Here is a 25,036-nt window from a genome sequence, read left to right as displayed (position 1 = left end):
ACATTAGATGCAGCATGAATCAAACTTGAACTAAATTTCTAGTTTTATAAAAATAGAAATGTTAACCATAAAAAAATAAAACTTGTCTTAAAAAATTTGGAATAAATTTACAGTAATGAATAAATATTAATAATTTATTAAAAAGTATTTATGTTTCAATTCAAACAACCGTTATGAAGTGGAAATTTTCTTGGAAATTCTCTTTATATCAACATAAGTGTTGTCTTTTAACAAATGATCATTTTATTTTTAACAGAAACATAATAGGAATAAAATTTTAAATTACGTATATGTACAAAAACAATCGTAAAATATAAATATTGTATAACGGCATTCGAAGTTCACTTGGCTTTTTAACGGGAAGGATATTAGAAAAAGAAAAGGAGCACATATTAACATAATTTAGCATTTTTCCATTGCATTTTATAAAATGTTTACATGGGGAAATATTTACAAAAATATGAGTGGAGTGTGATGAAATGTAGAAGACAGGAAAAAGGGATGAACAATATAGTTTTATGAACGATTCAATTTAGAGTACCCCGACACTGAGGAGCGCCACATAAGCATGGGATTTTATCATCTTCCAATGGAAATTTATAATCGTATGTAATTTCTTCATTAACTCCTATTGGTTGTTTACTATAGATTACAATTTTCTTTTGACTTTCGATCGTAATTACTTTTGCATAACAATTCGGCTGAAAAAACAATACAAAATATATAACCTTCTTACAGTAGCGATGGATAGATCAAGTGTCTAATAGAAAGCTCATAAACATTAACATGCACGTTCAAGGTGATCTTAGATAAAATTTAAGGAGTTCGATCCTGGAACTTTAAGATTCCCATTCTTAATCTTAAGAGAATTTAGTAAAAACCTAAGAAGAGCCTAGGAATTCTAGGACTTACGATTTTAGCTTTAAAATTTCGAGACATAAAAATTTAAAAACTCTAGTTATTTTAAGGCCATACATTTTGAAATTTTATGACTTTCAATTCTTTGAAACTCCCAGTTCTAGTCTAAGAAGAACTTAAGGAAGACGTAGCAGATACAGTTGCCCATCCCTGCCTTTTAACATTGAAAATGTGAATATTTGTTACAATACTTACATTGCAGCTATGATTAATGAACCGTGCTAAATTTCCACACTTCGTTGCATCAATAATTGTATCTAAATCGATGCGGAAAAGATAAGAACTTCCAATACCGGTAGCTTCATACTGAGACTCTCTTAAGTCAGCAACAACTGGCCTAACCATTTGGCCAACGTACTCAATAACCATTTCATCGGCTGCAATTGGTTCCATAGCAAATAAGCCCCAATCGTGTATCCCAGATTTAGCGAATTTCAATTGTTTTTTCCTAAACTGTAAATATAAAATAAATACAATATTTAAAAAATTAAGCGCAAAAATTTATAAGTAAATAATTAAAAGCTTACTTTCAGTTGATTGAACTTAAGAAGATCACTATCGGTGTCAATACCGAAGGCCGTTAATAATCGACGTTGATTACTTCGAGCTTCTCGAGATAAAGCTTGCATTTTACCGGTTAAGGTTTTAGTATTATTCTTTGGACCATTCATTGTTCCATCACCTCCAGCATAAGGACCATTACTATCTTCCACATCATTACTGCGCTGTATGCTTTGTGCATAGTGATGCTATAAAAATATATTTTTAATAATTTTAAGCAAATAGTTAATCATCTTATGTAAAATCAATTTATGGAATCATACCTTATGTTTAGCTTTCTCTCGTACATCAACTTTATAATATCCCTCCGTTCTCGCGCTTCCACTAGTATGTAATCTGAGTTCATCCCGTTTTCTTCGTTTTGCAGGACTTGGAAGATCTGTTGGTGGATGATCGACCCAATGCGTATCATTCAACCAATAACCTTGACTATCATCGGCTAACAAAGCTTCATAACTTCGTCTTAAATATTCCACATCCTCCGCATCTATTCCTCTAGTTAGAAATTCATATAAAATAGCCATTTCGGACATTAAATCACGTTCTTTATATGTTACTGTTGGTTCATCCACTTTTTTCGGATATTTTTGATAAACAAATTCATTTTCAATATTTTCTTTTTCTCCTTCATGATTCTGATGAGTATGCATCTTGCTATATTTGTTATATTTCCTCTTTTCTACTTTATGAGTTTTGTCTTTGCCCTTTACCAACTTCATCATTTTTGGAGGTTTCATTTTTACAGGTTTTATTGGCGCCGGAGGTGCACGAAGCACAGCCTTTGCAATTTCTGATTGTGTCGGTGGTAACGAATACGAATGTTCCATGAATACCTGAGAAGCTTGCAAGTTTGGACTCTGTTGACCATTCAGTCGTAGCTCAGTTTCAGCTTGATACCTAATCAATGCAAAACAGTGTGACTTGTTACATTACTTCAGTTATGAAAATATATGATAACCATATTCACGCGTATATTACATGAGTTTACAAACCTTAGCCTTCTAATTTCTAAGCTCTCCTCCTCTGAATCAGTGGTTGGTATTTCACTAAACATCTCAATTTTTTCTGATTCTTTTAATATGGGTTCATCGTTAATGTATTTTGCAGACATAGTTTGAAGAGCTCTAATAATATTTGGTTGTACAGGTCCCGGACTTCTATGTCTTATAATATTATCTTGACCAGCTAACGTTATTAAAGCTTCCGCCGCAGAATTTTCCATTTTTTGCATATCACATGATTCTTGTTTTCCTGGTATCATTAAAATATGTGTACTCTGTACTCTCTTTTGTGTTTCATCTTCAATGTCCTTTGTTACAGTATCTTCTTTTACGATCACAGGTTTTTCAAGATTTTCTTCATTGACAGATTTTTCATTTGCATTTTCACTTTCTTCCTTATCACTTTCATATCTCAGTGGAGATGGTATAGGGCTAGCTTCATTATCACACTGCGGAAACTCATTTGAAATTCCATCTTTTATCTTAATATCAGGAATTGGTGTTTCTCTGCCAGTTGGAGTTGGACAATCTAATGAACGTTGAATAGCAAGCTCTGTTAAAATATCAGGATCTTCACTATTGCAAGCAAGGGGTCGATGATCTGACATACGACTGTCTGTATCTTGCTGAAAGTAAAGATTATTTTCATACATAATTATATGAAATAAATATTTATTAAGATAATTATAATTATATACCTCATCTTCATAGTTCGCAGAACATACTTCTTCGTCAGAACTATCACTGGAACTGCTAGAAGATTCACTACAACTGATTTCTTCACTGCTACTTTCACTAGATGCTGATGACGATGAAGATGAAGAAATACTTGGAAGAGAAGTAATTGGCCTTTCAATTTTTTGTACAGATGCTAAATCAAGATCACTATCGCTTTCTATAATTTCAGTATCTCCATGGTCAGATTGACGGCTATCTTCATCTTGTGGTAATGGGCTTGGAGCTTTAATTTTACGCTAAAAGATAAACATTAATTACAATAATTTTATAATATAAAAGATCATACATGATGAAAATTAGAATTTTACCCTGAAAGAAGGCATCTTTGGCATGCTAGCTCTAATGCCCAAACCAAATCCATCATAATTAAATCCAAGTGGAGTTGCCTGTTCTAATAATAGTGATAATCCCTGAGGTTTTGAGCCTTCTTCCTTATTACTATTATTAATAGTAACATTATCACCTCCCTGATTTTGACTTTTTTCAGATTTCTTTTCATCCCACCATACTTCAAACAATTTAAACGCAGTATTCTCGATCATTTTTTTATTAAAATCCTTTTTTAAAATTTGCTTTAGTTCATTTACAACTCTGTTTAATACTCCATTAATAGTAGGAGCCTAAAATGTTCAATAATTAAATTTGTATTGATTGAGTAATAAACCCATAAACATTTGTATGTATTATTACACATACCTGTGGATTATCTTTTGTAATATTATGATTTGCCATCGCGTGCAATCTTGATTGAAAAGATGGATAATAATTTGTTCCTTGATGATTTCCTACTGTTCCAGAAAATGATGTAGTGTTTGGTTGGTAATGACTTTGTAAATATGTTGCCCCATAGGGGTATGGATATTGTGCTGGTCGTGGCCAATGATACATATCATTGGCAGGATAGTGAGTTATATGTCCAGGATAACCAGTTCCAGGGTACAACTGGCTTGTAGGTTCTGTTTGAGCTATAACCTAAGTATTTAAATCATAAAATATGTAAATGAATAATTATATTTGACATGTGCTTTACAATATGTGTTTTACCTCTTCAATCTTTTCATCCCCTGAACTTAACGGACTTAATGACATTCTATCATCATCAGGTGGAGGTGGAGGCGGTGGTTCTTTTGGTGGTTCAGGTTCAATTTCATCTGGTGCAGGGCTGTAACTTCCCAACAAAGCTTCATCTTCACTTGAACTTATCACACTACCTAGTTCTTCATCAATAGAAAACTGATTAATGCTATTTTCATGCACTTTCCATTGTTCTTTATTTCTTTCTCTCACTTTTTCAAAACACGATTTGTACGTTTCATGAGATAGAAAGGGACTTGGTGGTTCTGAGAGCATTTCATTATCTGCATTGACAGATTTCTTTTCGTCTTCTGAATCACTACCAAATTGTAGAAACGGAGGTGCCATTCCCCCTGCCTTGTCTTTTAGTAACATAGCAATTCTGGTATCCAAGTCTAACGTTTTACGTGTCTCCACTGGTGAATCTCTAGATGAATTTTTTGTAATATTTTGATTTTCCTTTTCTTTTTTTGGAGTGTGATGTATTTTTATATTAGAAGCCTTGGAAATTGGAGCTACATTAGAATTAGAATTATCTAAATTTGTTCCATGTTGAACGGGCCACATAGAAGATGATGCATAATTTGCTGTTCCTGTATTATTTCCCCACCACATACCAGAATTTTGTTGTATCGAAAGATTTTGAGACACACTTTGAGGCATACTTGGCAAATAATTATTTGGAGGTTGATGGTGATAACCACTATAGTAAAAATCATAATTTGTAGCTGGAGTAGAGTTTTGAGAATAATTGCTAGAATAATTTAGTTCACTAGGTGCAGTACCGTAGCCTAAATCACTTCCAGTACTACCACTAGGAGTGGGATAATCTCGATACTTGCTATATCTTGAGTTTTCTGTATATGTATCTCTTGATTTTTCTATACTTGGTACCATTTTTTTGCTACTTTTAAAATCATCCCTTTCTTCTGTAATAATTTTTTCTATCGGTGTTTGTTTCTCTTGTTCACTCTCAGATTTTATTTCTTTTTCTATTTTCTTTTCTGGTTTCTTTTCTGCAGTTAATTCATCATAAATTTTTTTACATTCATCCCCAAATGCATCAAGAAATACTCTTAAAACTTTACCCATCACAGATGTATTATTTAATTTTTCTACACAAGCTTTCGAAGCTTTCGTACTTTCAAACACCACCCTTGCAATTCCAAGATGCTTATTGGTCAACGGATGATAATAAACAATGAGTTCCTCCACAGCTCCAAATTTCTGAACCATATCTGATAAAAAAGTTTTATCAATATTGTCATTTAAATGGCAAAATGTCACTTCAAGTGGAGGAGGTTCACCACAATAATTGGAGTCAATTTTAAACCTAGGTACAGGTAAGTCAAGTTGTTCTAAACGAGTCCAAATTCTTGTCAATTGTGATCTAGGGTCTCGTGGTTGAACTTCAGGGTAAGTTGGATCTCCTGGAACCATGCCATCATATCTGTATAATTTTGTAGCACCTTTGACCAAAAATGGATCAACTAGCAACTTATAATTTCTTGGCTTTTGAGGTGTTTGGACAGCAGACGTATCTTTTTGTGAATGCGGTATATGAGCGTGGCTATGTTTTGATGACTGACTGGAATTTTGTGATGCATTTTGCAAACTTCCATGTGAATGTCGATGACGATGCGAATGTGCATGCGAATGTCCATGTCCATGCCCATGTCTCTCCATTCCGTTCATTGCCTCCAAGCATCATCCACTCACGTAACTTGCTACACATAAAATTTGATAATAAAAGATTAAAATATTAAAAACTGAATAATACATAAGTATATCATGTTACAATGACAATACGAAAAAATAAGATCAACTTATCGCTTATAGAATCATATTTCTGTTTATAATTTTTTAAATTCTACTGTATAATTGTAGTATATAAAATGTTAAAATTATTAAACAGTTAAACAATTAGAATTATGAATAAACAAACTAATGAAAGAAGATTAAAACATATATTCAAAAATATAAATTCATGAAACAGTATATGTAACATAATATATGATAACAAGTTTGTTTAACTTACGACCAGATTGATTTCGTTTCCCCAATGAATCGCTTTGCTTATGAATACAAGAAATTCATGTTTCAATAATACATAACCTCAAACGTTTCAAAAACTTTAGGTTGAACTTTTGTGTGAATAAACGACGTGACAACCATTTCGTGAAAAAAATTTTGTGTATCACGTCTTTAAAATTTATTCTGTTGTACAAATTCCAGCAGAGCAGTGTCTTTTTCTACGGGAAATACAATCCTTAAATTTTATACAAATACGTCCCGGTTTTTTCAAAAATTTGTAATTTCCAACTTGCTTGTATATAATTGTATTTACTACGTGGACGTCGTTTTTGCATTAGCTTCGATATTTCATTCTGTTTTGTTCCTCGTTGATATTGTTCTTCGTAAAAAATATAGAGGTTTATTGATACTACCTTTCCGACACACCAGCGCAAAACTACTTCAATGTTTGACTGCTAGTACAACGCACTGCACCCTGGTTTTTCTTAATTTTTATCGAGTTACAATCGGTATCGCGAACGACGGTGTGGTAACTAACTAATTTAGCGAAACTTATTTCACTTTAATTCAATACAAGAATACGTTTACCGTACGTTAACGAGTTCATTACTTTGATAAAACTACGTGAACAGTTTCGGATGACGCCATCCTTGTTGCAAAGAGCATGACGGTTCTTTTAATCATTTTTACTAAACAAATGATACGAATATTTTCAATGGAACTAAATATTTTTCTTATTCGTAAGACAATATTCGTAGTATATTATGAAAAATGTTATCGTGCTAAAAGTACCCGAAAGAAACATCCAAGCGTGCAACTGAGCCAAATATGTAACATTTTTTTCGTATCCTATTCTGTTTTGATCCACAAATTTTAGTAGCGTTGAAAGAATTATTGAAAATTTCACCTATTACTGGCATTTTGTCTATTTACCAATAATTTACAAAGATAATTAATGCTTAATAACGGTATTGCAAAATAATTGTTGAAAATCTTCTCATACAATGAGTAGCATTAAATGCACGTATTGGTCAGTCTTGATCTAAGAGAATTTTCATACGACCTATTGGCAAATCAACTTTCTGCTTCTAAAGAAAATTGCGCATTATCGTGCGCATACGTCAAGCAAGACCAAGCGCACACCAACATAATCCCCACCGCTAAAGAATGCATCCCCCTACCATCAGTCGACCTATACCCCTACAATTCAAATTGCAAGCTGTTATCTCTATCCCATTTAATGTACATAGTAAACTTTTGTTGTTGCCTATCAACCCTATATTTAAATTTAAAAATTTCGAAAAACTGACCTTAAAATTTAAAGATTTAAAAATTTACGAATTTGAGCTATGGAAGTATGGGAATGAAAAAATGTAAACTTTTACAAAATTGAAAACTTAGATATTTAGATTCCTGAAAATTTTAGGATTTGGAAATTAAATAATTTGAGAATTTAAAAAGCTTGAAACTTCGAAAATATTTGTATATTATTTACATTAAAATAAAAATGAACATGTTTATAGGTTAGATTTAGTTTTTACTTTCGAGGTTACACATGATTTGTCTTATTCCAGAAATTACAATTTTTGCAATTTAAAGACCTTACTTTCCTTCATAGCTGAAAAAAAATATTTGTCTATCTTCGACGAATACATGTACAGCAATAAATGAATTCAAAAACGAAAATACCTGTCATTTCCATTATTTACATAAATTAACAACAAAGGGTTATATATTAGTAAACCAATAATTCGAAAGAGGGCGCATATTCATGAAGTATAAAAAATAGAGTATGGTTTCTGGAGTAAAATAAGATACATTATGGAAGCGCGATCTTTCGGAGAAATTTATTATACTTATCAGACGACAAGCTTTCACTTATTCTACGCATGTTAGCTCTGATTGGCTCGCGTATACTTTGTTACTAGGGGTAACGCGTATCATACGCGTATGGTAGTGCCCAACACTGCGAGTATGCGCCTTTAAAACATTTCTGATGCCAAGCATATACCGAGTAAGCCAAAAGTCTGATAATACTCAAATATCTTGAGAAACATGAACGATACAAAAAAATGTTTCTGACAAAAAATGTATGGATATACTCAGTAGTCTTTTACTTTCTATAATTTCAACGTTTTTTCATAATTACCTATCTCCCTTCGAGCTTTTCTATACTTTTCCTGCTATACATATATTTATCCACTCTGTATATGTATAACTAACAGAGCAAAATGAGTACGACGAGGAGCCTACTGAAGTTAGTCTAGATGCGCGATTGAGGACGATCTATCGTGGAACGAACTATTATCTCGAATGCAAAGATTAAACCTAACCTATAGTATATCTGTGACACAACCAGCTAGTCCGTATTTTGTGACTGTAAAATTTTGCATTTCTACATTAGCAATTCAGTATATGTTTTAAGTTAATTTAAAATATCTACGTTAAACTGAAAGAAAAATTGTTTAAAAGAGATGTCTTTTTTTCAAAGCTTCTTTAAACGTTATATTCCAACTGTAAAGGCTGACGACGACGAAGGAGAATTAGTCGATCATCAAAAACGACTTCGAGTAAGTAAAAATTATTATATAATACTTGTATTTACCGGATAATCCATCCCATTTTTATTCATAATCTATTTTAAAAGAATAATACTAATAAAAATTGGCACATGTTAAAAGTATTTTAATTATTGTGCTTGTAATAAATAACATTTAAAAAAAAATTCAAGTATCTAATAAATTTAAAATTAAAATATGTATTTGTTTTTTAGGAAAAATGTTCACAACAAGCTAAATGTGTTAAAATGCAAGAGAGATTAACTACATGTAATGACCGTGTTAATTCAGCTTCTGAGACAGAAGAAAATTGTCTTGAAGAATTAATTGATTACGTAGAATGCGTAGATCATTGTGTTTCAGAAAAATTATTCAGTTTACTTAAATAAGGTCATGAATCATTCATAATGTATCATATTTGTTAAAAAAATCCTGTAAATCATTATGTTGTAGACATACAATATTAGGAATAAATGGTAATTTATTAGTAAGTATTAATTTTTGTTTATATTTCCTTTATCTGTATTTAAAATTTAAGAGCTATAAATTTAACAAAATTTCAACAAGAGGAATTATATAATACAATGAATTACAATATGGTTAATATAGAATTATATAAAAGCTTTTGGTTTACTCCTTATAAGAAACATATATGGAATGACATTTATTTTATTTACATATGAATGTTTTCTTTATTCAAGTCTTATCTTATTCAGCACCTACTTGTAATACATCAAAACATACTGCACAAACACGCACTGGTTTATTCAATCCAAATTTTACAATTGGAACATCTTGACCAGAACATTTATTGCATAAAATTCGACCACAGTGACGGCTAAAAAAAGTAAAAAAAAAAGTTAGTTTTATAAACATATAAGTTATATATAATATGTGTCAGTTTCTGTACCAGTGATGTTTTCGCATTGTGAGAGAGAATTTTGTACCACATTCCAAACAGAGATCTTTATCAGCCCAAGGTGCTTCTTGTGTTAATGAGTCTAGTAATCTATACAGTAACTGTTTCGTTGCTACTTGGTAATTAAAAATTGTAATGCCTTCTTTATTCATAGATCCTAAACATGCACCAGCTTTTACCAGTGTACGGCAAAGTTGACCATTACCTTTCATATAAGCTATTAGTAATGGAGTATTGCCATCCAAGTCTTAAACAGAATATTTATTATAATTTAGTTTGAAATAGTTACTGAATATGTTGAAATAAAATATTTTTACCTGCATTATTCACTGGGTATTGTGACATACATTCCAAAAACAATTCACATATAGTTGCTGCATTATCTTTGCCGCATCTAGCTAGTTCATGTAAAGGATTTCTACCTTTAAGATTAACTGCTTCTGCGTCTAGTGTACATTCAGTTAAAAGTGTTCTTACTACTGATACATGACCTTCTCTTACTGCAACATGTAATGCATTATCGCCGTCTGCATTTATTGCGTCAAAATTAATATTGTTCTGAAAAAGAGAAAAAACGGTTAAATTAATTATATGAATATACAATTATATTATACAATTGTATATGTATATTAAATTATGTATATGTATAATTGTGTATTACCTGTAATAAGGCAGATGCAACTGCAGCATGTCCTGCTTTTGCAACAGCATGCAATGCAGTATTTCTGTTTGCATCTGTATCATTAACACGTGCACCAGCCAGAATTAAACTTCGCACTAACATTTCATTTCCAGATATTGCAGCAAGATGTAAAGGTGGAGTTTGTGTAACATCATGAACTCTGGAATTTACATCTACCTGCAAGAGCAGTTATTTCGTTTAAAATTAAAAATACATGAATTAAATCAATATGTATAATGGTTATAAAAATTGCGTATTTCGTACTTACCTGAATAGATAATAAAAATAAAATGCTTTCCATGTCATTCTTTTGAATAGCAGTATGTAAAAAATTTCTACCCTTATTGTCGTACTGTTCAGCAGCTTTAGGTAATCGTTCCAATATTGCTTGAGCAGCTTTGTTATTCCTATATGTCAAAGCTGTTGCAAATGGTGTTAAGCCCTTTTTATCTCGTTTATTTAAATCTATGTTTGGATGACAGAGTAACAGAGATATAATTTGTGAATGCTGATTTTGTATGGCTACGTGAACTGGAGTTTTGCCTTCTATGTCTCTAGCATTCACATCTGCACCATGTTCAATAAGTGTTTGCACAACTTGTTCCAAACCCCATTGACAACATAAGTGTAACGGAGTACATTCATCTTTTGCTTCATCACCTCCTGCACCATCTGGACCCAGTCTTCTTGGAGCATTCAAATCGCAACCACTAAAAAATTAATATTACATTATAATAGCATCAACGAGAGGACAACAAGAATTTTCTAAAAAATGATAGCGAGTTTGTGGACCGCAGCTCATTAGCAACAATGCCATATAATCTCACGATAGCGATCGTAAAATTTTGTTCCGTGCTCTTTTGAGAGAGAACGAGGTAAATCACATCGGCTGCCCATTAGAATAAAGGGAATATGAAAACTAGCTTTCGGATATCTTTTACAGCACAGGAGAATATGGGAACTAGTTTCTAGGTCCCTCCTCGAAAGAGACAACAGCCAGATCATCCGTCGACCGTCTTCCAGGGAATGGACGAAAGAATTTCCCAAACATCTCATGTTCGTATTGAAATTATTTTAACTGTACGTCCATAAAGCTATGTTCTCTGTTTCTTGATTTGATATTTGAATTTTGTTATATATTTTGTTTTGTAAAAAAATTAATAAAAAATATACGACGAAATATAATATCTTGTAATTTTGTCCTTAGATTTTAATCCATTTATTCCAACATCTTATAATTAAAAAATTACTGTAATTTTATATTACTATTTGGTGCATACCTTCTTATAAGAAACTGTGCAATATCCTCTTTATTATCATCAATTGCTCTATGTAATAACGTTTGTTGACAACCATCTGGACCAGGACCCCAACAATCTGTATCAGCTCCATACTTAACTAGAATAGATGCTATATCTTCTTGATCTGAATCCAATGCATCCCATAATGGACATCCTATAGAAGTATCCACACCTCTTTTACAAAGAGCTTCTACAACTTCACCTAGTCTACAGTGTACAGAAAGTTGCAACGGAGTCTCTCCATTTGCAGTCCTAAGTTAAAAGATTTAAATACCACACAATGGGTTAAATAGTACTACATTTGTAATTAATTATATACAATTCTTTTTAAAATAATTAATACTGTATGTAATATTAATCACCTTGCATTCATATCCGCACCATTTTCTAATAAAAAGATTGCTGTAGCTGAATCTTCTTTTAATATTGCTTGATGTAATAATGTTAAGCCTTCCTTATTAAATTCGTTGATATTCGCTCCAGCTTTTATTAAAGCTAAAACAATATCTTTACCCTTTTTGAATGGAGCTTTAATAGCTAAACTCAGAGGTGTTTCATTCGCATTATTTTTTAAATTTAACTGAGTATTTGAATTAGGTGCATTTAATAATTCTACTACGATATCAAAGTATAAATTTGTTACAGCAATGTGTATCGGCGCATCACCGGTAGAAAACGTGATTTCGTCTACTGGAAGACCACTTTTCAATAAAGCTTGTGTCAAACTTCTAGAACCAACTTTACAGGTTTCATGTAAAACTGAATATCCCTCATTATTCTTTTTCATCAAATTATGTTTACAATGATCAATCAAAAATAGTGCTGCTTCTTCTTTATATTCTCTTATTAAAACATGTAGCAAAGTGTCTCCAGTATTTTTATATATAGGATTAGAAGTCACACCTTTGGTTAAAAGTTTTTTAGCAAAAAATTGGCTGAATGGATCTATTTTTACTGCAATGCACAATGGAGTATCATCATCATTAGTAGTTTTATCTAAATTTATATCTGTACATTCTATCAAAATATCAAATAATGGTTCGTTCCTTTCTTGTATACAGTTATGTAAGGCAGTCCTACAAGAATAAATACAATAAATTAATTGTACATTACTTTTGATAAGAATTTAGTAATAAAATCTTATTAATTAATAAATTACCATCCTTTATAATTCTGTAAATTGGGATCAATACCAGCTTGAAGCAATCGAGACGCAATCGCCAACATATTCTCTGAACTATGTTTTGTTATCAAATGTAAAACAGTGCATCCATCGAGTTCTTCAGAATGTTTTAGGTCCCGTGTATTTCCAATAAGTTTTACTGGCTCACATAGAGGTTGTATATTACCACTGTTTTGTAGTTGTTCTATTATAAATTCTGCCGAATAAGAATCTCCTTTGATAATAGCAGCTTGGAGCAAAGTAAGACCTTTGGAATCTTTTGCATTTAAATCAGCTCCGTGTTTAACTAAAGTACGCGCTAACGATGGTTGACACGTTTTCAAAGCAACTTCCAATGGCATTTCTCCTTTATGATCAAGTGCATTAACGGCTTTGGATAACTGAAAATCGTAAATACAAGATGATTAATAAAGTATACATTATTAAATTTTTTGTGGTTTAATATATTTATTTAACAACATATACTATATGGCAATGGAATGTGTAGCGATATAATGCGGTGCAATACAACACGATGATATAACTTGAAATAATATAATGAACGGTAATATAATGCGCAGCAATATAATGCAACACAATACAATACGGTAATATAATGTGAAGCTATACAATGCGCAATTATATGATTTTTAAATTTTACTGCCACAAAAATAATTTTTATTATACATATAATCAATCAAAATATTATCTCTAACTAGTTATCTTTGTACAGTAAATAATTTATTCACTTATGCGCAACGGCCCCGAACATTTTCATTATTTATTTAATAATAGATAATAGAATATTGCTAAAATTCTGTAAACAATTTTCATAAAATCAAAAAAAGTATTTATGAAAGTAGATTTAAATGAAATTGATTTTGAATTTTTAAATCATATGAAATTTAAATAATTGGTTGAGAATCACTGGATACTTTGTAATTCTGCGTAATAACGCTGCGCACACGTCTAACGGATGCTTGTACGTGCTCGTATTAGTGATACCTACATAGTTAATTAATAAGGACCATATAACACCGTCAAAATCGCAAACGGAAAGGAATATGAAGATTACATTCTGATAAATCAGAAAGAGCAGTTTATAAAGGACAGAAAAATCATGACGTGGCGCATAAAACAGTCAGTTAACCACACTCAGCTTCCGATCAAAATAGTGCATTTTCACGCCGAACAAAGAAAGCAGTTAACCAACATTTTATTACCGCAATGTGACATTTGGTGAATGTTCATAAATTAGTCTTATTAGAGATTAGTGAAAGTGTTTTATTGAATATGTTTTATTCGATAATCGATTGTTGAAAGTAGATTTATAATTTTATATAATTTTCAGAAGTTTAACTATGATTTCAAGTCTGATATTTGTTTACAATTTGAATTAGACCTGTAAGTTTTTTCACCCAAAACGAATATTTCTAATTACATATTTGTTTAGTTAATATTTTAACTATTTTCTTGTAATATTTATTCTATTAACTATTCTTTATGTTAAAATAATGTTAAAATTTGTAAAATTGACAAATAATCATAAGTAATAATTTAGTGTTTAAAGAATTGTTATTTATTTAATTAATTATATTTAAACAAATATAATAATTAAAATGTATTTGACAATTGGTGCTAGTTTTATATAACTTATTTATAATATTTAATGAACATAATGTTTAATTAATTAAAATGTTTTAGGTTTGTAAAATGACAGTAATAATAAGAATATAAGAAAGAAATATAAACATAAATTGTGATAAAAATTGTAAATAATATTTAAAACACGTAATTTTATTAAAAAAATAAATATAAATATTTTGATAATAATTGATTATTGTTTGGATATAAATGAGATGGCTTTCCAAACAACATCAAATAAGATCATATTAATTACTGCATGTTTTCTATGTATGTACCTATTTAAGTTATTTTAATATTGTCTTTAAAAATTGATATTTATTTATCTTAGTACCTGATACATTAGAATATTTTTAATATGATTCAAATCTTTTTAAATGCTTGATAGTGTTAAATATGATAATAAAACCTGCAACTGCAAATATTACGTGCTTCAAATGTTTTGCATCACAACCAGGAATTGATGAAACTAATCTATTATGTTCACAATTTGATGGAAGTTCTAGATTTCAAGTTTATTGTCCCTCATCAACGCTTTGCAGGAAAAAAACTATTTATTATAAGTTTAAAAGTATGTATTTATAATTTTTTAAAATATATCTGATATATTTTTGTACTCATTACTTTATCATTTTTCACAGCATCTGTAATAACAACTGTAGAAAGAGATTGTGCACTTCAAAAGAGCATGATTCCCATTTACAATGATGTAAATAATGAATGGAAAGATGACGAAGAAATTGTGAAATCAGCTTATGAAGAAGGTTGTTTTATTGGTGAAGATAGAGGAGCCCCGGCAGGTCCACCGGAATATTGTTTTTGCAGTTTCCATTTATGCAATTCATCACAGTCAATGAAAACTATGAACGTTTATCATATATTTTTACTAACAGTGATATTACTATTTACAGAAATACTATAAACCTTCAATTTTTGTACTTAATAAGATTAAAAAACCATTAGAATATATTAAGATGTTTTAAAAGTGATATGAAAAATATTAATGACTTTAATGGAATACTCTTTTTTTCTGATAATGTTACTGATCATTCAATTATTATATTTAAAAATATAGTGAACATGTGATAAATATACATAAGTAATAAAAGAAAATTAAGTTTTTAACTTACCCCTGCATCATTTTCCACTAAATACAAAAACACCACATCTTCTCTCATCAATCTAATAGCAGCGTGTAATGGATATTTACTTTTTGTTTGCAGCAATTTGTATAATAAAGATCCAGGCATTTCTTTAAAATCTTCTCCACTCAAATCTTCCTATATACATAAATTTTGAATGAACTAATACATATAGTAATAAATATCTTATAATATGATAAGTATTGCTAAATATTTATCTTACCCAATGTGCTGAAATTAAAGAACTACAGTGTTCTTTTAATCTTTGAGTACCTAATTCTTCAGCAATAGCATACAATTGTACGCAATCTTTAAGTCCTACAGTTCCAATTAAATATTTCTCACAATGTTCAACTAATTCTGTTAATTGAAAACTAGAGGCTGCTTTCATCAGATCCACTGTTAAATTTTCTTGAGAAACTTTTCCCATATATATCCATTTTAATAACACTGAGCCAACATGAGTATCTAAATGAGTCCAATCTACCAACATGTATTTCGTATTATATTTAATATATAAGCTTAATTATGTCCTCCTGTTATTTATTTAACTATTTACCTAATGTAGTTACATCAGTCAGCATTGAATTACTGAAAAAATCTGTTCTAGCAGATAATATAAATTTATGTGCTGGTATTTCTTGATCCTTTAATTTAATAATTACATCACTATAAAATAATAATGTCTATTAATGGAAATGTTAACAATATAAAGTTAGAAACTAAAAAGATTTCAAACCTGTATCGATGTTGACCATATAGTGACGCTATAATTGTCAAGAGTCTTCCAATAAATCCAGAATCTTGTTTGTTTGCAGTAGCGATAGCATATTCACGTTGAAGTTCAGTGTTCGTGTTATATAAATTAACATATTGCTCTCGCAATAAAGATAAATGCTGTTGCCACTTTTGCGCTTCCATAGCATCTTCTAAAATACAGTGATGAAATTGAAAGCAGCTAGTTAACTTATAAATAAGTATTTATTAACTTACCCATAATTACAGAAGCAATTATATTCTTCTATTAAGTATACAAATTATTGCATGTTCACGGTTTCACTCTAATTTATATTTGTTTTGGACGATCCATTTCCTATGCAAATGAGAAAAAATATTTGATAAAAATTTTTAAAAACATACTTCTAAAAATAATATCGAAGTTTTTCTTACACGTAAATGACATATAAATCAAATCTGTTATACCTACATGATACGTCCGCAAATACTTCACTGTATTATATACATTATATTATTATACACATGTATATGTATTTTCATTCTACAAAAAAACTGTGATCATACTTTTGAAAGATCCAAAAATTTCTAAAACAAAAAAAAAGGTTTAAACTTTGATCTTAATGGTGTTGGAGAGAACCGGTATTTTCACCACACGACTTTTAAGAATATTAAATATGTAATTCACTTTGTAGATTGTATTTAATCTACGGATTTGTTTAATTATAGTCCATCAAAAATGGTGATGATATTATTACAAATTCGTGACGTTACTAGAAATATGTGATACAGATTACTTCCCTAGTCTATAACTAGTTACAATCCCTGTCAGACGAAAGTATACCCCCTAGATGGCAAATTGTCCCATGTTAGCTTTGCCTGGCGACACGCATGCGCTCTTCGTTTCATCCCTAGCAATCCCTAGATTTATGATCGAGAATGTATGATTGACAACTGGTTGACAACAATCAACAACAATTGAAAGTGATTTCATACAACACCGTGCATTATATAAAATATATTGTAAAATGAAATAATTTAATCAAATGTTAAATAAATATTGTATCTATGATGACATACAGTTATAAGTTCTATCAAAATTATCAAAGATATTTATTGTAAAATTAAAAAATGAACAAATGTTTGATCCTTAGAGAACATACATAATTATTTCATAAACAGTTCATTAAATTTTAAACGAAATGGAAATTAATGAAACTAATAATCTTGCTTTAAAAAAAAGTGAATATAAATTATTTGGAATATCCTCTTCAACAACTAAAGAAGGTATTTACAATTCAATAAATTTATATATTGCACAACTTCAGATCATAGCAGTTAATATAATACCTTCACATTTATTTTTTTTCATTTGATTGCAATTTTTGTTACATAATTTTTATAGTAAGTATCTTCCAAATAAATATAAATTGAATGAAAACAAATGTTAGTGCTCACATATTGATTACATTATTCTTCTAATATTGATTAATTTAACCAATAATATAACAAAGAATGTGTTTCAGATTTATCAGAGATACTTCATAAATTTCAAGATTATAATCATTCAAAATTATCAATTGGAATGTTTTTTGAATTCATGAAAGTTGCATATCGAGTGAATGATAACTGTGAAAATATAAGTGCGATATTAAGTGTGCAGAACAAGCTAGATTGGAACAAGTTAGCAAAAGTTGATTTACACTTTGAGGTACCAAATTATAATGTGACAGATGAAAACTGTACTAATAGTAATGTCATGCAGGAAAATAAAAATTCTAATATAGTGGAAGAAATTTTGTTTGAGGCATATGATATCAATGTTAAAAACTCTATGCACTCTATCATATCTTCAAATATACAACTTCAAAATGAACAAGCATATACATGTAATCAAAATTCAACAGTCAGTTCTGAGAAATGTAATCAAACTGCACAAAATGTGCTGTGCATGGAAGACACAAAGATTGCAAGATCCATAGACATGACAGAAAATATTTTAATAGCACTAATGAAGACAAATTTAAGTGATGTTTTGCATGAAGGCTTATTAGATTCAGTATTACCATATATGATTCCAAAACCTGTTATATCACAGCCCATCATAAAAAAAGCTATTATAAATACAGAAGTGAGAAAAAGTAATTCGTTAGGTAATAACATTGAAGCAAGAGCAATTACAAATATATCACATAAGGAGAAAGAAAAAGATAAATGTAAACAGAATAAAAAATTAATAGAGTAAGTATTTCAGTAATTAATGACAATGTAAAATGCAATTAATATTTTTATTAACAATTATTTTTTATAGAATTAATAGTAATTTATTCTATGCAGAAATGAAGTGGAAATTCATGTTTGTGATGAGGAAAAAAATATTAAAAAGAATTTCCATTGTCCTCAAAAACTTCTTATTCAAAAAATGCGTTATTTTGCTGATGTGACAGCAGGTCAAAAATTAGAAGAAATAGATATATCTGTACATTGTGACATTACAATTTTCGACTGGTTAATGAGATGGGTTAAAAAAGACATCATAAAAAAATCAGAATGGCCAGTTTTGGAAACTGGTAATGTTATTCCAATAATGGTATCTGCATCATTTTTACAAATGGAACCACTTTTAGAGAATTGTTTACAATACTGCCATGATAACATGTCTGATGTATTAAAAACATCAATGGTTCTACCTAGTTTAGATGATAATCTACTAACAAGGTAATCTTAACATGTATACAGTTTTTTTTATATTTAATAAAAATCTATATAAATAATTTCTTTTAGATTAGTAGAACATTTTACAAATGAAGAGGTAGAGGGTTTAAGAGATAAAAAGGATAAAATTCAAAGTAAATTGTTTTGTAAATTGATTATATCTCTAGCTGAAGTAATGCCAGACAACAAAAAGGGACACTACAGTTCTTTAGCTACATTGTTTAAATGCATCAAATGCGGCAAATGTATTATTCAATCAGTTTCTAATTATGTGCCATGTATTCCAAACATGATGAAAATTGATAGCCATGGAAATATCTATAGTAATCATGTAAGGTATGATAATGATTTTTACATTTAGAATTGTAACATTTAGAAATATAATAAGATCTAAATTATTTAGAGACTTAACATGGACATTAAATGATTATATTGTTACTCTGCGGACGGAATTACGTTCTTGGCGTAAAGTTTATTGGAGACTATGGGGCGATTGTCACTTTTTGTTTTGTACACAATGTGATATATATTTTCCAATTCATCAGTTTGATTGGTGCTGTTATCATGCAGAACTTCCACAATTTTTTATCAATGAACAACAACGATCAATACCATTTCCTTTAGGCAGATATCCGTGTTGTAGTCAACGAGCATATAAATTTGAAGTATTACCGAGTTATGAAGGCTGTACGTACAGGGTATGTATTTGTAAGTATAATTATGTTTCTTATTTAAAAATAGGATTATTACAATATGTATTTAATTATTAAGTATTAGTAATATTTAAAATTGTTATTAGTAATTGCACTTGCTAAATTTTTGCTTATATTTGTTTTTTATTTAGGAACATATTCCAGATATCAGGACACAAAAGGATGTAAATGTATTAAACATCCTTACAGTACATAAAGAAGTAATAGCTGTGGAACCACCACAGTTATTTTTTCCAGAAAAAATTACTAGATTAGTTGCTCGTGATTTATCTCTTCAACCAGGAAAATTAATGTGTAAAGACCTAATGTGGTGGGTTGGCATAGAACTGACACCGCAGCGACCGAAACTCGGACTTTTAGGTAAATCAGTATTTAAAAGTATATTTTACTGTATTTATTTAAACAATTCATGATTTATTTCAAACTTCTTTGAATGAAATAATATTTATTTTTAATTAATCAATATATAGGAAAAATTTGGAGCGGTTCAGGATTTCGTCAAAAGCCGTTACAAAAAATTCGTCAACAGGTTTCTGTTACAACTGACACTTCATCTTCAATCACTGATAGCGAAGTAGATGATGGTATCACACCTTATGAAGATAGTAGTATCGATGAAGAATCATATTGCAGCGAAGAATCAGAAGCAGGGTCTTTCCCAAAATCCAAAGATATGATTAAAAAAAGGTTAAAGAACCAAAACGTGTGGAGGTAATAAACATGTAAGAAATTTATGTAATTTTACTGTCATATTATTAACATAGAAACAATTTTAGAAACAATAACCGATCTTGGAATAGTGATTTAAATATAAGACACAACCAAGACAACCAACGGGATTTTGAGGAAGGTGCAACTTCACAAATGATAGCATTGTTAACAAAAAGAGTATCTGCTGGTACTTCTGCTTTATTAAAATCATCTAATAAACATAATCGAATAAAAAGACAATTAAATGGTATGTTTTATAAATGTTATATTTTAATAAATGTATATATTATTTATGTAATTAATACTGTAATAATAGGCGGAACTTACATGAGATTGGAAGCAGAGTTTCGTGATCAATTGAATCAATCTTATAAAAGTAAAAATATAACAGGAAAGTATTTTCTACGTATGAAATCAAGTAAATTATAAATACACAGCCTAGAATAATTTCTACTAAATGTCTTGTGTTGCACATTCTTTAAATGATGTCATATATATTAAATGAAAACGTTATTAAAATTTCTTATAATTGAAACTAAATTTTTAGATAGAATACCAAATGTTATCCCTTGTAAGATTTCTTTTAATACTTTAGAGTTATTTGCTTGTTCTATTTAATTTATTTCAGAGTTTTGAATAAAATCAATAGAATACAAAAAATATTTATATATAATGTCGTAGTACTTATTAGCTATGTTTTTGTTCAGAAAGAATGGTCCTATTTTCATAATAATTATATAAACTCCCAATAAATATTTATCACATAGAATACTTCTCAGTTGTTACTTACATTTATTTTATTATAAAATTAAATAAACTTTTATAATGATAGGACGAAAATACAAAAATAAATATATGATAATTTACTATGAATAGCTATAAAATTAACACAGAATACTTTTGTTCATATTATTTATAGAAAATTTCTCACCAGATCAAAAACAGTTCGAGAGCTGTTTACTTCCTGTATAATTCACTTCTGTCTAGTAATTTGTTAAGTTCTTCTTCCGTAAAAACTGTATTAAAAATCAATTATTTTAATTTAAAATAATACAAATTACTTTAGTTTTTATGACATACCTTCATTTTCGGATTTAACCACTTGTGTTTCTTTTGATTCCAAAAGCCTTTGTAACTCCATTAAGGTTTCTTTAGTGCCTAAGTTGACTGTATTAAGTTGTTTGGAAATTACCATTTTCTCTAAGAAACGCTTTGCTTCTGCACGGTGAATTATTGCTTCATCAATTGTTCCTTTAGTACACAATTTGTATATAACTACTGGTTTTGTTTGACCTATTCTGTGGCAACGTGCCATAGCTTGTATGTCCATTTGAGGATTCTAAAAATATATTCAAAATAAAAAACGTAATAATTGTTATAGTTTAAAATAATTGAAGTTTTTGAATAAAAAATAATACCCAGTCGCTGTCATATATAATAACAGTATCAGCTCCAACAAGATTTAATCCAACACCACCAGCTCTTGTAGTTATAAGAAATACAAATATATCAGGGTCGGAGTTAAAAGTTTGTATGTTCTCTTTTCTGTCTTCAAGATTAACACTACCATCTAGTCTTACAAACTTATAATCACGCAAATAAAGATAATCTTCTATTACATCTAACATTGTTGTCATAGTCGAGAATAACAATACTTTATGACCTTGAGCCTTTAATTTTGAAAACAATTTATCCAATATTAGAAGTTTGCCAGATGATCTGATTAAGTCCTCATCTATTTTTGGTGTACCATTAAAATTTAATGGACAATAAACTAAGTACGGATGATTCACAATTTTCTTATACATTGCCACTGAAACAACAAGAATAAATATAATAATAAAGTATTTGAATAACTCAATTTGTTTACAAAATAATAACTTACGTCTATTAAGATAAGTCAGTTTCAGTAAAAACTCTTGATTATGTGTTGTGACATCTGTAAATTGTTTCCACATTGATAAATCTTTTTCAGCTGTAGCAGGCTCTACCTTTTTATAATTATCACTGTCTACACTTTCATTACTCCCTCGAAGTGACGATTCTACTTTTTTTAAATTTGTAGGCATATTATTCACAGTTTTTAAAGCACATCTTCTCTTAGGCCGTGAACCATCTTCTGTATATATAATTTGAGGTTCATCGGGTTTACATAATTTATATATATCACGAGTTAAAACTGCTTTATACAAATCATGTTGTAGTTTTGTGAGAGGAGCATATACAATTATTTCTTTCTTTTGTGGGATATCTATGCAAACATCTGCTTTTTCGCGTCTCAACATAAATGGCTGTAATATCTCACGCAATGATGATAATACATGCTTTTCCCTTTCTAACTGCAAGAACTTTTTTGTTCCTTCATTACCTTGAAATTCTTTTGCATCGAACCATGATTCAAACACGGCTAAATCATCAAAAATTTCTGGTAACAAAAAATTTAATAGTGACCATAATTCTGCTAAGTTATTTTGTAACGGTGTACCTGTTAATAAAAGTCGATTCATAGATCTGCATCTTTTCAGAATCCTGAAATAAAATTAATTAAAGCACATAATGTATAATGGATAAAAGTTCCAAAATAATGTACAAATAAATAATTATATTTTACTGAACTTACTTTATAAGTAGACACTCGTAATTTTTTAATCTATGTCCTTCATCAACTATTATGTACCTCCAATTTTGAGACTGAATAAAATGTTTATCATATGTTGGTATTTCAAAACTGGTAAGCACAATTGGTTGGGTTTTAAAAGATTCTGTGACTTTGTGTTTTTGTTTTATATTTCTTGCTGCTATGGCTCTTTCATCTCGTGTTCCATGATACACTACAACAGGTAATTCTGGTGCAAATTTTTCAAATTCAATCTTCCAATTTGGTATAGTTGAAAGAGGAGCTACAATCAAATAGGGGCCAGCTTGTTGTTTTTCAATGAGATGACATAGCAAGGCTATTATTTGAACTGTTTTTCCAAGCCCCATTTCATCAGCTAAAATTCCATTTATACCATTTTCATAAAGAATTTTTAACCATTGAAAACCTTTTTTTTGATAGTCTCGTAATTCTCCATTAAAATATTGTGATATTTGTAGAGCATCATTATCAACATTTTCTACTTCATTTTCTATTTCAGCTTCAAAATTTTCTTTATTCAAATTCAGTTTATCTTTGTCCAAATTTATTTTTTTCTGAACCTATAACAATCTTGTGTAAAATAATAATAATGAACAATAATAAAAAATACAAAGCTCAAAATACTTTTAACTTACATCTTTAGAAATATAATTTCGTATATCATGACTATGAGATTTTTTTAACATTTTCTCTTGGGGTGACATATTTTCATCTGTAGATTCCATTCTCTTGGAACTTTTTTTATTAATTTTTTTATGAGTATCTTCTTTTGAATTATTGTTAATTTTCTCAACAATGTATGAAGCATAAAATTTACTTCTATTTAGTAAATGCATCAATCGTTTATATTGTTGTTCAAGTAATTCACGATTATATTCTTCTTCTGCTGATCTTTTGCTTTCAATTTGTTCCTCAGCTTGTCGCCTCCTTTTTCGTACCTTCTTTTCAGCATTATCATCCATAAGTTCATTTGTTGGCAATATTTCATTATTTGTAATACTTCCTGATTTGTCTTTTCATACAAAAACATAAACATAAAAAGAAAATTATAAAAACCATTTAAAACTTAAAAAAATATTCTATAAAGTCCAAAATACTTCAATATTTTTAATTACATTAAAATAAATTAATAACAAAATAAATATATAAGTATAATAAAAGCAATCTAAGTATCAAATTCTGTTTTTGAACAAAATTTTATTATAGTATAAAAAACGTAAGTTACGTGCGTACAAATTAATACTATAAATAAATTTATTAACATGACTCTATATTAAATCTTATATTAGAAATTTATTATATTTTATAATGTCATAATGAAAATTTTCACCTGTAACTGAAATTGTATCTTTGAAAGTGTCTACTTTTATATCACAATTATTATTTTCCATGTTTAAGCAGAAAATAGAATGTTTAAATTTATACGACAGACAATAAATATCTTTATTCTGCTACTATTATATAGACTGCAAGTAAACGTAATTTTTTGATTAAAAGAAACGCAAAATTCACAAGAGCTAAGCGTGTATCACGTGTTGAGAAAATCCCGCCAAATGTTGGAAATAATATATAAAATGTGTATATATATTCATACATAAAAGACAGCCAACTATATATAAAAAAATAACCAGAATATAACAGTATGATATTACAATAAAAAAATATAATTAACAGAAATATTAAACAATTGTATAAATGTAATAATTTCTAATAACATTTTTATGTTTTTTTTAAGATTTAAAGTATGCACCGTATTGTTCATTTTGCGCCAAACGTTCCCTTTCTATACC

At 29.4% G+C, this 25,036-nt stretch overlaps 6 protein-coding genes across 16 annotated transcripts; 3 read left to right on the top strand and 3 right to left on the bottom strand.

Annotated features, from left to right (window-relative positions):
• Positions 1–392: 392 nt before the first annotated feature.
• Set1 (SET domain containing 1) lies at positions 393–6,773 on the bottom strand. Of its 3 annotated transcripts, none has more exons than XM_076533075.1 (11): positions 6,640–6,773; positions 6,331–6,544; positions 4,263–6,019; positions 3,915–4,190; positions 3,527–3,838; positions 3,179–3,454; positions 2,472–3,106; positions 1,743–2,376; positions 1,446–1,667; positions 1,114–1,371; positions 393–701 (listed from the first exon to the last, which is right to left on the bottom strand). In XM_076533075.1, exons 3-11 carry the CDS (start codon positions 5,985–5,987, stop codon positions 528–530), a joined length of 4,512 nt encoding a protein of 1,503 aa, XP_076389190.1. In that variant the 5' UTR covers positions 5,988–6,019; positions 6,331–6,544; positions 6,640–6,773; the 3' UTR covers positions 393–527. The 3 variants fall into 3 exon arrangements, with proteins under 3 accessions (XP_076389190.1, XP_003700256.1, XP_076389189.1); XM_003700208.3 differs by having other exon boundaries at positions 6,620–6,759; XM_076533074.1 differs by lacking the exon at positions 6,640–6,773 and having other exon boundaries at positions 4,263–6,025; positions 6,331–6,478.
• LOC100881699 (rabankyrin-5) lies at positions 6,620–17,228 on the bottom strand. 3 transcript variants are annotated; one of them, XM_012298424.2, is made up of 15 exons: positions 16,938–17,228; positions 16,728–16,827; positions 16,474–16,663; positions 16,294–16,403; positions 15,958–16,217; positions 15,723–15,872; positions 12,946–13,349; positions 12,149–12,862; positions 11,766–12,038; positions 10,754–11,195; positions 10,465–10,662; positions 10,121–10,361; positions 9,795–10,050; positions 8,016–9,722; positions 6,620–7,944 (listed from the first exon to the last, which is right to left on the bottom strand). In XM_012298424.2, exons 2-14 carry the CDS (start codon positions 16,729–16,731, stop codon positions 9,593–9,595), a joined length of 3,372 nt encoding a protein of 1,123 aa, XP_012153814.1. In that variant the 5' UTR covers positions 16,732–16,827; positions 16,938–17,228; the 3' UTR covers positions 6,620–7,944; positions 8,016–9,592. The 3 variants fall into 3 exon arrangements, with proteins under 3 accessions (XP_012153814.1, XP_003700308.1, XP_076389196.1); XM_003700260.3 differs by having other exon boundaries at positions 16,942–17,228; XM_076533081.1 differs by lacking the exon at positions 16,938–17,228 and adding an exon at positions 16,905–16,923.
• Positions 8,757–9,375, top strand: UQCR-11 (Ubiquinol-cytochrome c reductase 11 kDa subunit). The gene is made up of 2 exons (XM_003700207.3): positions 8,757–8,896; positions 9,100–9,375. Exons 1-2 carry the CDS (start codon positions 8,801–8,803, stop codon positions 9,271–9,273), a joined length of 270 nt encoding a protein of 89 aa, XP_003700255.1. The 5' UTR covers positions 8,757–8,800; the 3' UTR covers positions 9,274–9,375.
• On the top strand, positions 13,889–15,705 carry LOC105664322 (uncharacterized). 2 transcript variants are annotated; one of them, XM_076533105.1, is made up of 5 exons: positions 13,889–14,187; positions 14,300–14,352; positions 14,653–14,862; positions 14,981–15,163; positions 15,234–15,705. In XM_076533105.1, the coding sequence occupies exons 3-5, from the start codon at positions 14,808–14,810 to the stop codon at positions 15,512–15,514; spliced, it is 519 nt and encodes a 172-aa protein (XP_076389220.1). In that variant the 5' UTR covers positions 13,889–14,187; positions 14,300–14,352; positions 14,653–14,807; the 3' UTR covers positions 15,515–15,705. The 2 variants fall into 2 exon arrangements, with proteins under 2 accessions (XP_076389220.1, XP_012153812.1); XM_012298422.2 differs by lacking the exon at positions 14,300–14,352.
• Positions 17,229–17,425: 197 nt separating the features above from the next.
• Positions 17,426–21,127, top strand: LOC100881591 (SANT and BTB domain regulator of class switch recombination). Of its 6 annotated transcripts, none has more exons than XM_076533083.1 (9): positions 17,426–17,756; positions 17,996–18,710; positions 18,807–19,187; positions 19,254–19,520; positions 19,588–19,882; positions 20,029–20,257; positions 20,368–20,608; positions 20,674–20,855; positions 20,925–21,127. In XM_076533083.1, the coding sequence occupies exons 1-9, from the start codon at positions 17,672–17,674 to the stop codon at positions 21,035–21,037; spliced, it is 2,508 nt and encodes an 835-aa protein (XP_076389198.1). In that variant the 5' UTR covers positions 17,426–17,671; the 3' UTR covers positions 21,038–21,127. The 6 variants fall into 6 exon arrangements, with proteins under 6 accessions (XP_076389198.1, XP_012153803.2, XP_012153802.2 ...); XM_012298413.2 differs by having other exon boundaries at positions 17,984–18,710; XM_012298412.2 differs by having other exon boundaries at positions 20,674–21,127.
• A 253-nt stretch (positions 21,128–21,380) lies between these two features.
• Positions 21,381–25,011, bottom strand: LOC100881482 (lymphoid-specific helicase). Its single transcript, XM_003700258.3, has 8 exons — positions 24,997–25,011; positions 24,577–24,712; positions 23,882–24,258; positions 23,229–23,806; positions 22,494–23,137; positions 22,027–22,421; positions 21,689–21,947; positions 21,381–21,624 (listed from the first exon to the last, which is right to left on the bottom strand). Exons 2-8 carry the CDS (start codon positions 24,635–24,637, stop codon positions 21,566–21,568), a joined length of 2,373 nt encoding a protein of 790 aa, XP_003700306.1. The 5' UTR covers positions 24,638–24,712; positions 24,997–25,011; the 3' UTR covers positions 21,381–21,565.
• Between the last annotated feature and the right edge of the window lie 25 nt (positions 25,012–25,036).

This window comes from Megachile rotundata, chromosome 6 (genome assembly GCF_050947335.1).
Source record: "Megachile rotundata isolate GNS110a chromosome 6, iyMegRotu1, whole genome shotgun sequence".
Lineage (NCBI taxonomy): Eukaryota > Metazoa > Arthropoda > Insecta > Hymenoptera > Megachilidae > Megachile > Megachile rotundata.
This window is presented reverse-complemented; position numbering and strand designations above follow the sequence as displayed.

Excerpts from the sequence above, each read along its gene's own strand:
- Set1 (XM_076533075.1), bottom strand. The coding sequence starts at position 5,987 with ATGAACGGAATGGAGAGACATGGGCATGGACATGGACATTCGCATGCA. Across the intron at positions 3,107-3,178 it reads CTGCGAACTATGAAGATGAG|CAAGATACAGACAGTCGTAT; the intron begins GTATATAATTAT and ends CTTTACTTTCAG. Across the intron at positions 702-1,113 it reads TCATTAATCATAGCTGCAAT|CCGAATTGTTATGCAAAAGT; the intron begins GTAAGTATTGTA and ends TTGTTTTTTCAG.
- UQCR-11 (XM_003700207.3), top strand. The coding sequence starts at position 8,801 with ATGTCTTTTTTTCAAAGCTTCTTTAAACGTTATATTCCAACTGTAAAG. Across the intron at positions 8,897-9,099 it reads ATCATCAAAAACGACTTCGA|GAAAAATGTTCACAACAAGC; the intron begins GTAAGTAAAAAT and ends TTTGTTTTTTAG.
- LOC105664322 (XM_012298422.2), top strand. The coding sequence starts at position 14,808 with ATGGCTTTCCAAACAACATCAAATAAGATCATATTAATTACTGCATGT. Across the intron at positions 14,863-14,980 it reads AATTACTGCATGTTTTCTAT|TGTTAAATATGATAATAAAA; the intron begins GTATGTACCTAT and ends AATGCTTGATAG. Across the intron at positions 15,164-15,233 it reads TATTTATTATAAGTTTAAAA|CATCTGTAATAACAACTGTA; the intron begins GTATGTATTTAT and ends CATTTTTCACAG.
- LOC100881699 (XM_012298424.2), bottom strand. Across the intron at positions 15,873-15,957 it reads CTTTAATTTCAGCACATTGG|GAAGATTTGAGTGGAGAAGA; the intron begins GTAAGATAAATA and ends TTATGTATATAG. Across the intron at positions 13,350-15,722 it reads TAGTGGAAAATGATGCAGGG|TTATCCAAAGCCGTTAATGC; the intron begins GTAAGTTAAAAA and ends TACGATTTTCAG.
- LOC100881591 (XM_012298411.2), top strand. The coding sequence starts at position 17,672 with ATGGAAATTAATGAAACTAATAATCTTGCTTTAAAAAAAAGTGAATAT. Across the intron at positions 19,188-19,253 it reads GATGATAATCTACTAACAAG|ATTAGTAGAACATTTTACAA; the intron begins GTAATCTTAACA and ends AATTTCTTTTAG. Across the intron at positions 19,521-19,587 it reads ATCTATAGTAATCATGTAAG|AGACTTAACATGGACATTAA; the intron begins GTATGATAATGA and ends TAAATTATTTAG.
- LOC100881482 (XM_003700258.3), bottom strand. The coding sequence starts at position 24,637 with ATGGAAAATAATAATTGTGATATAAAAGTAGACACTTTCAAAGATACA. Across the intron at positions 23,807-23,881 it reads GAAATTATATTTCTAAAGAT|GTTCAGAAAAAAATAAATTT; the intron begins GTAAGTTAAAAG and ends AGATTGTTATAG. Across the intron at positions 23,138-23,228 it reads TACGAGTGTCTACTTATAAA|GATTCTGAAAAGATGCAGAT; the intron begins GTAAGTTCAGTA and ends ATTTTATTTCAG.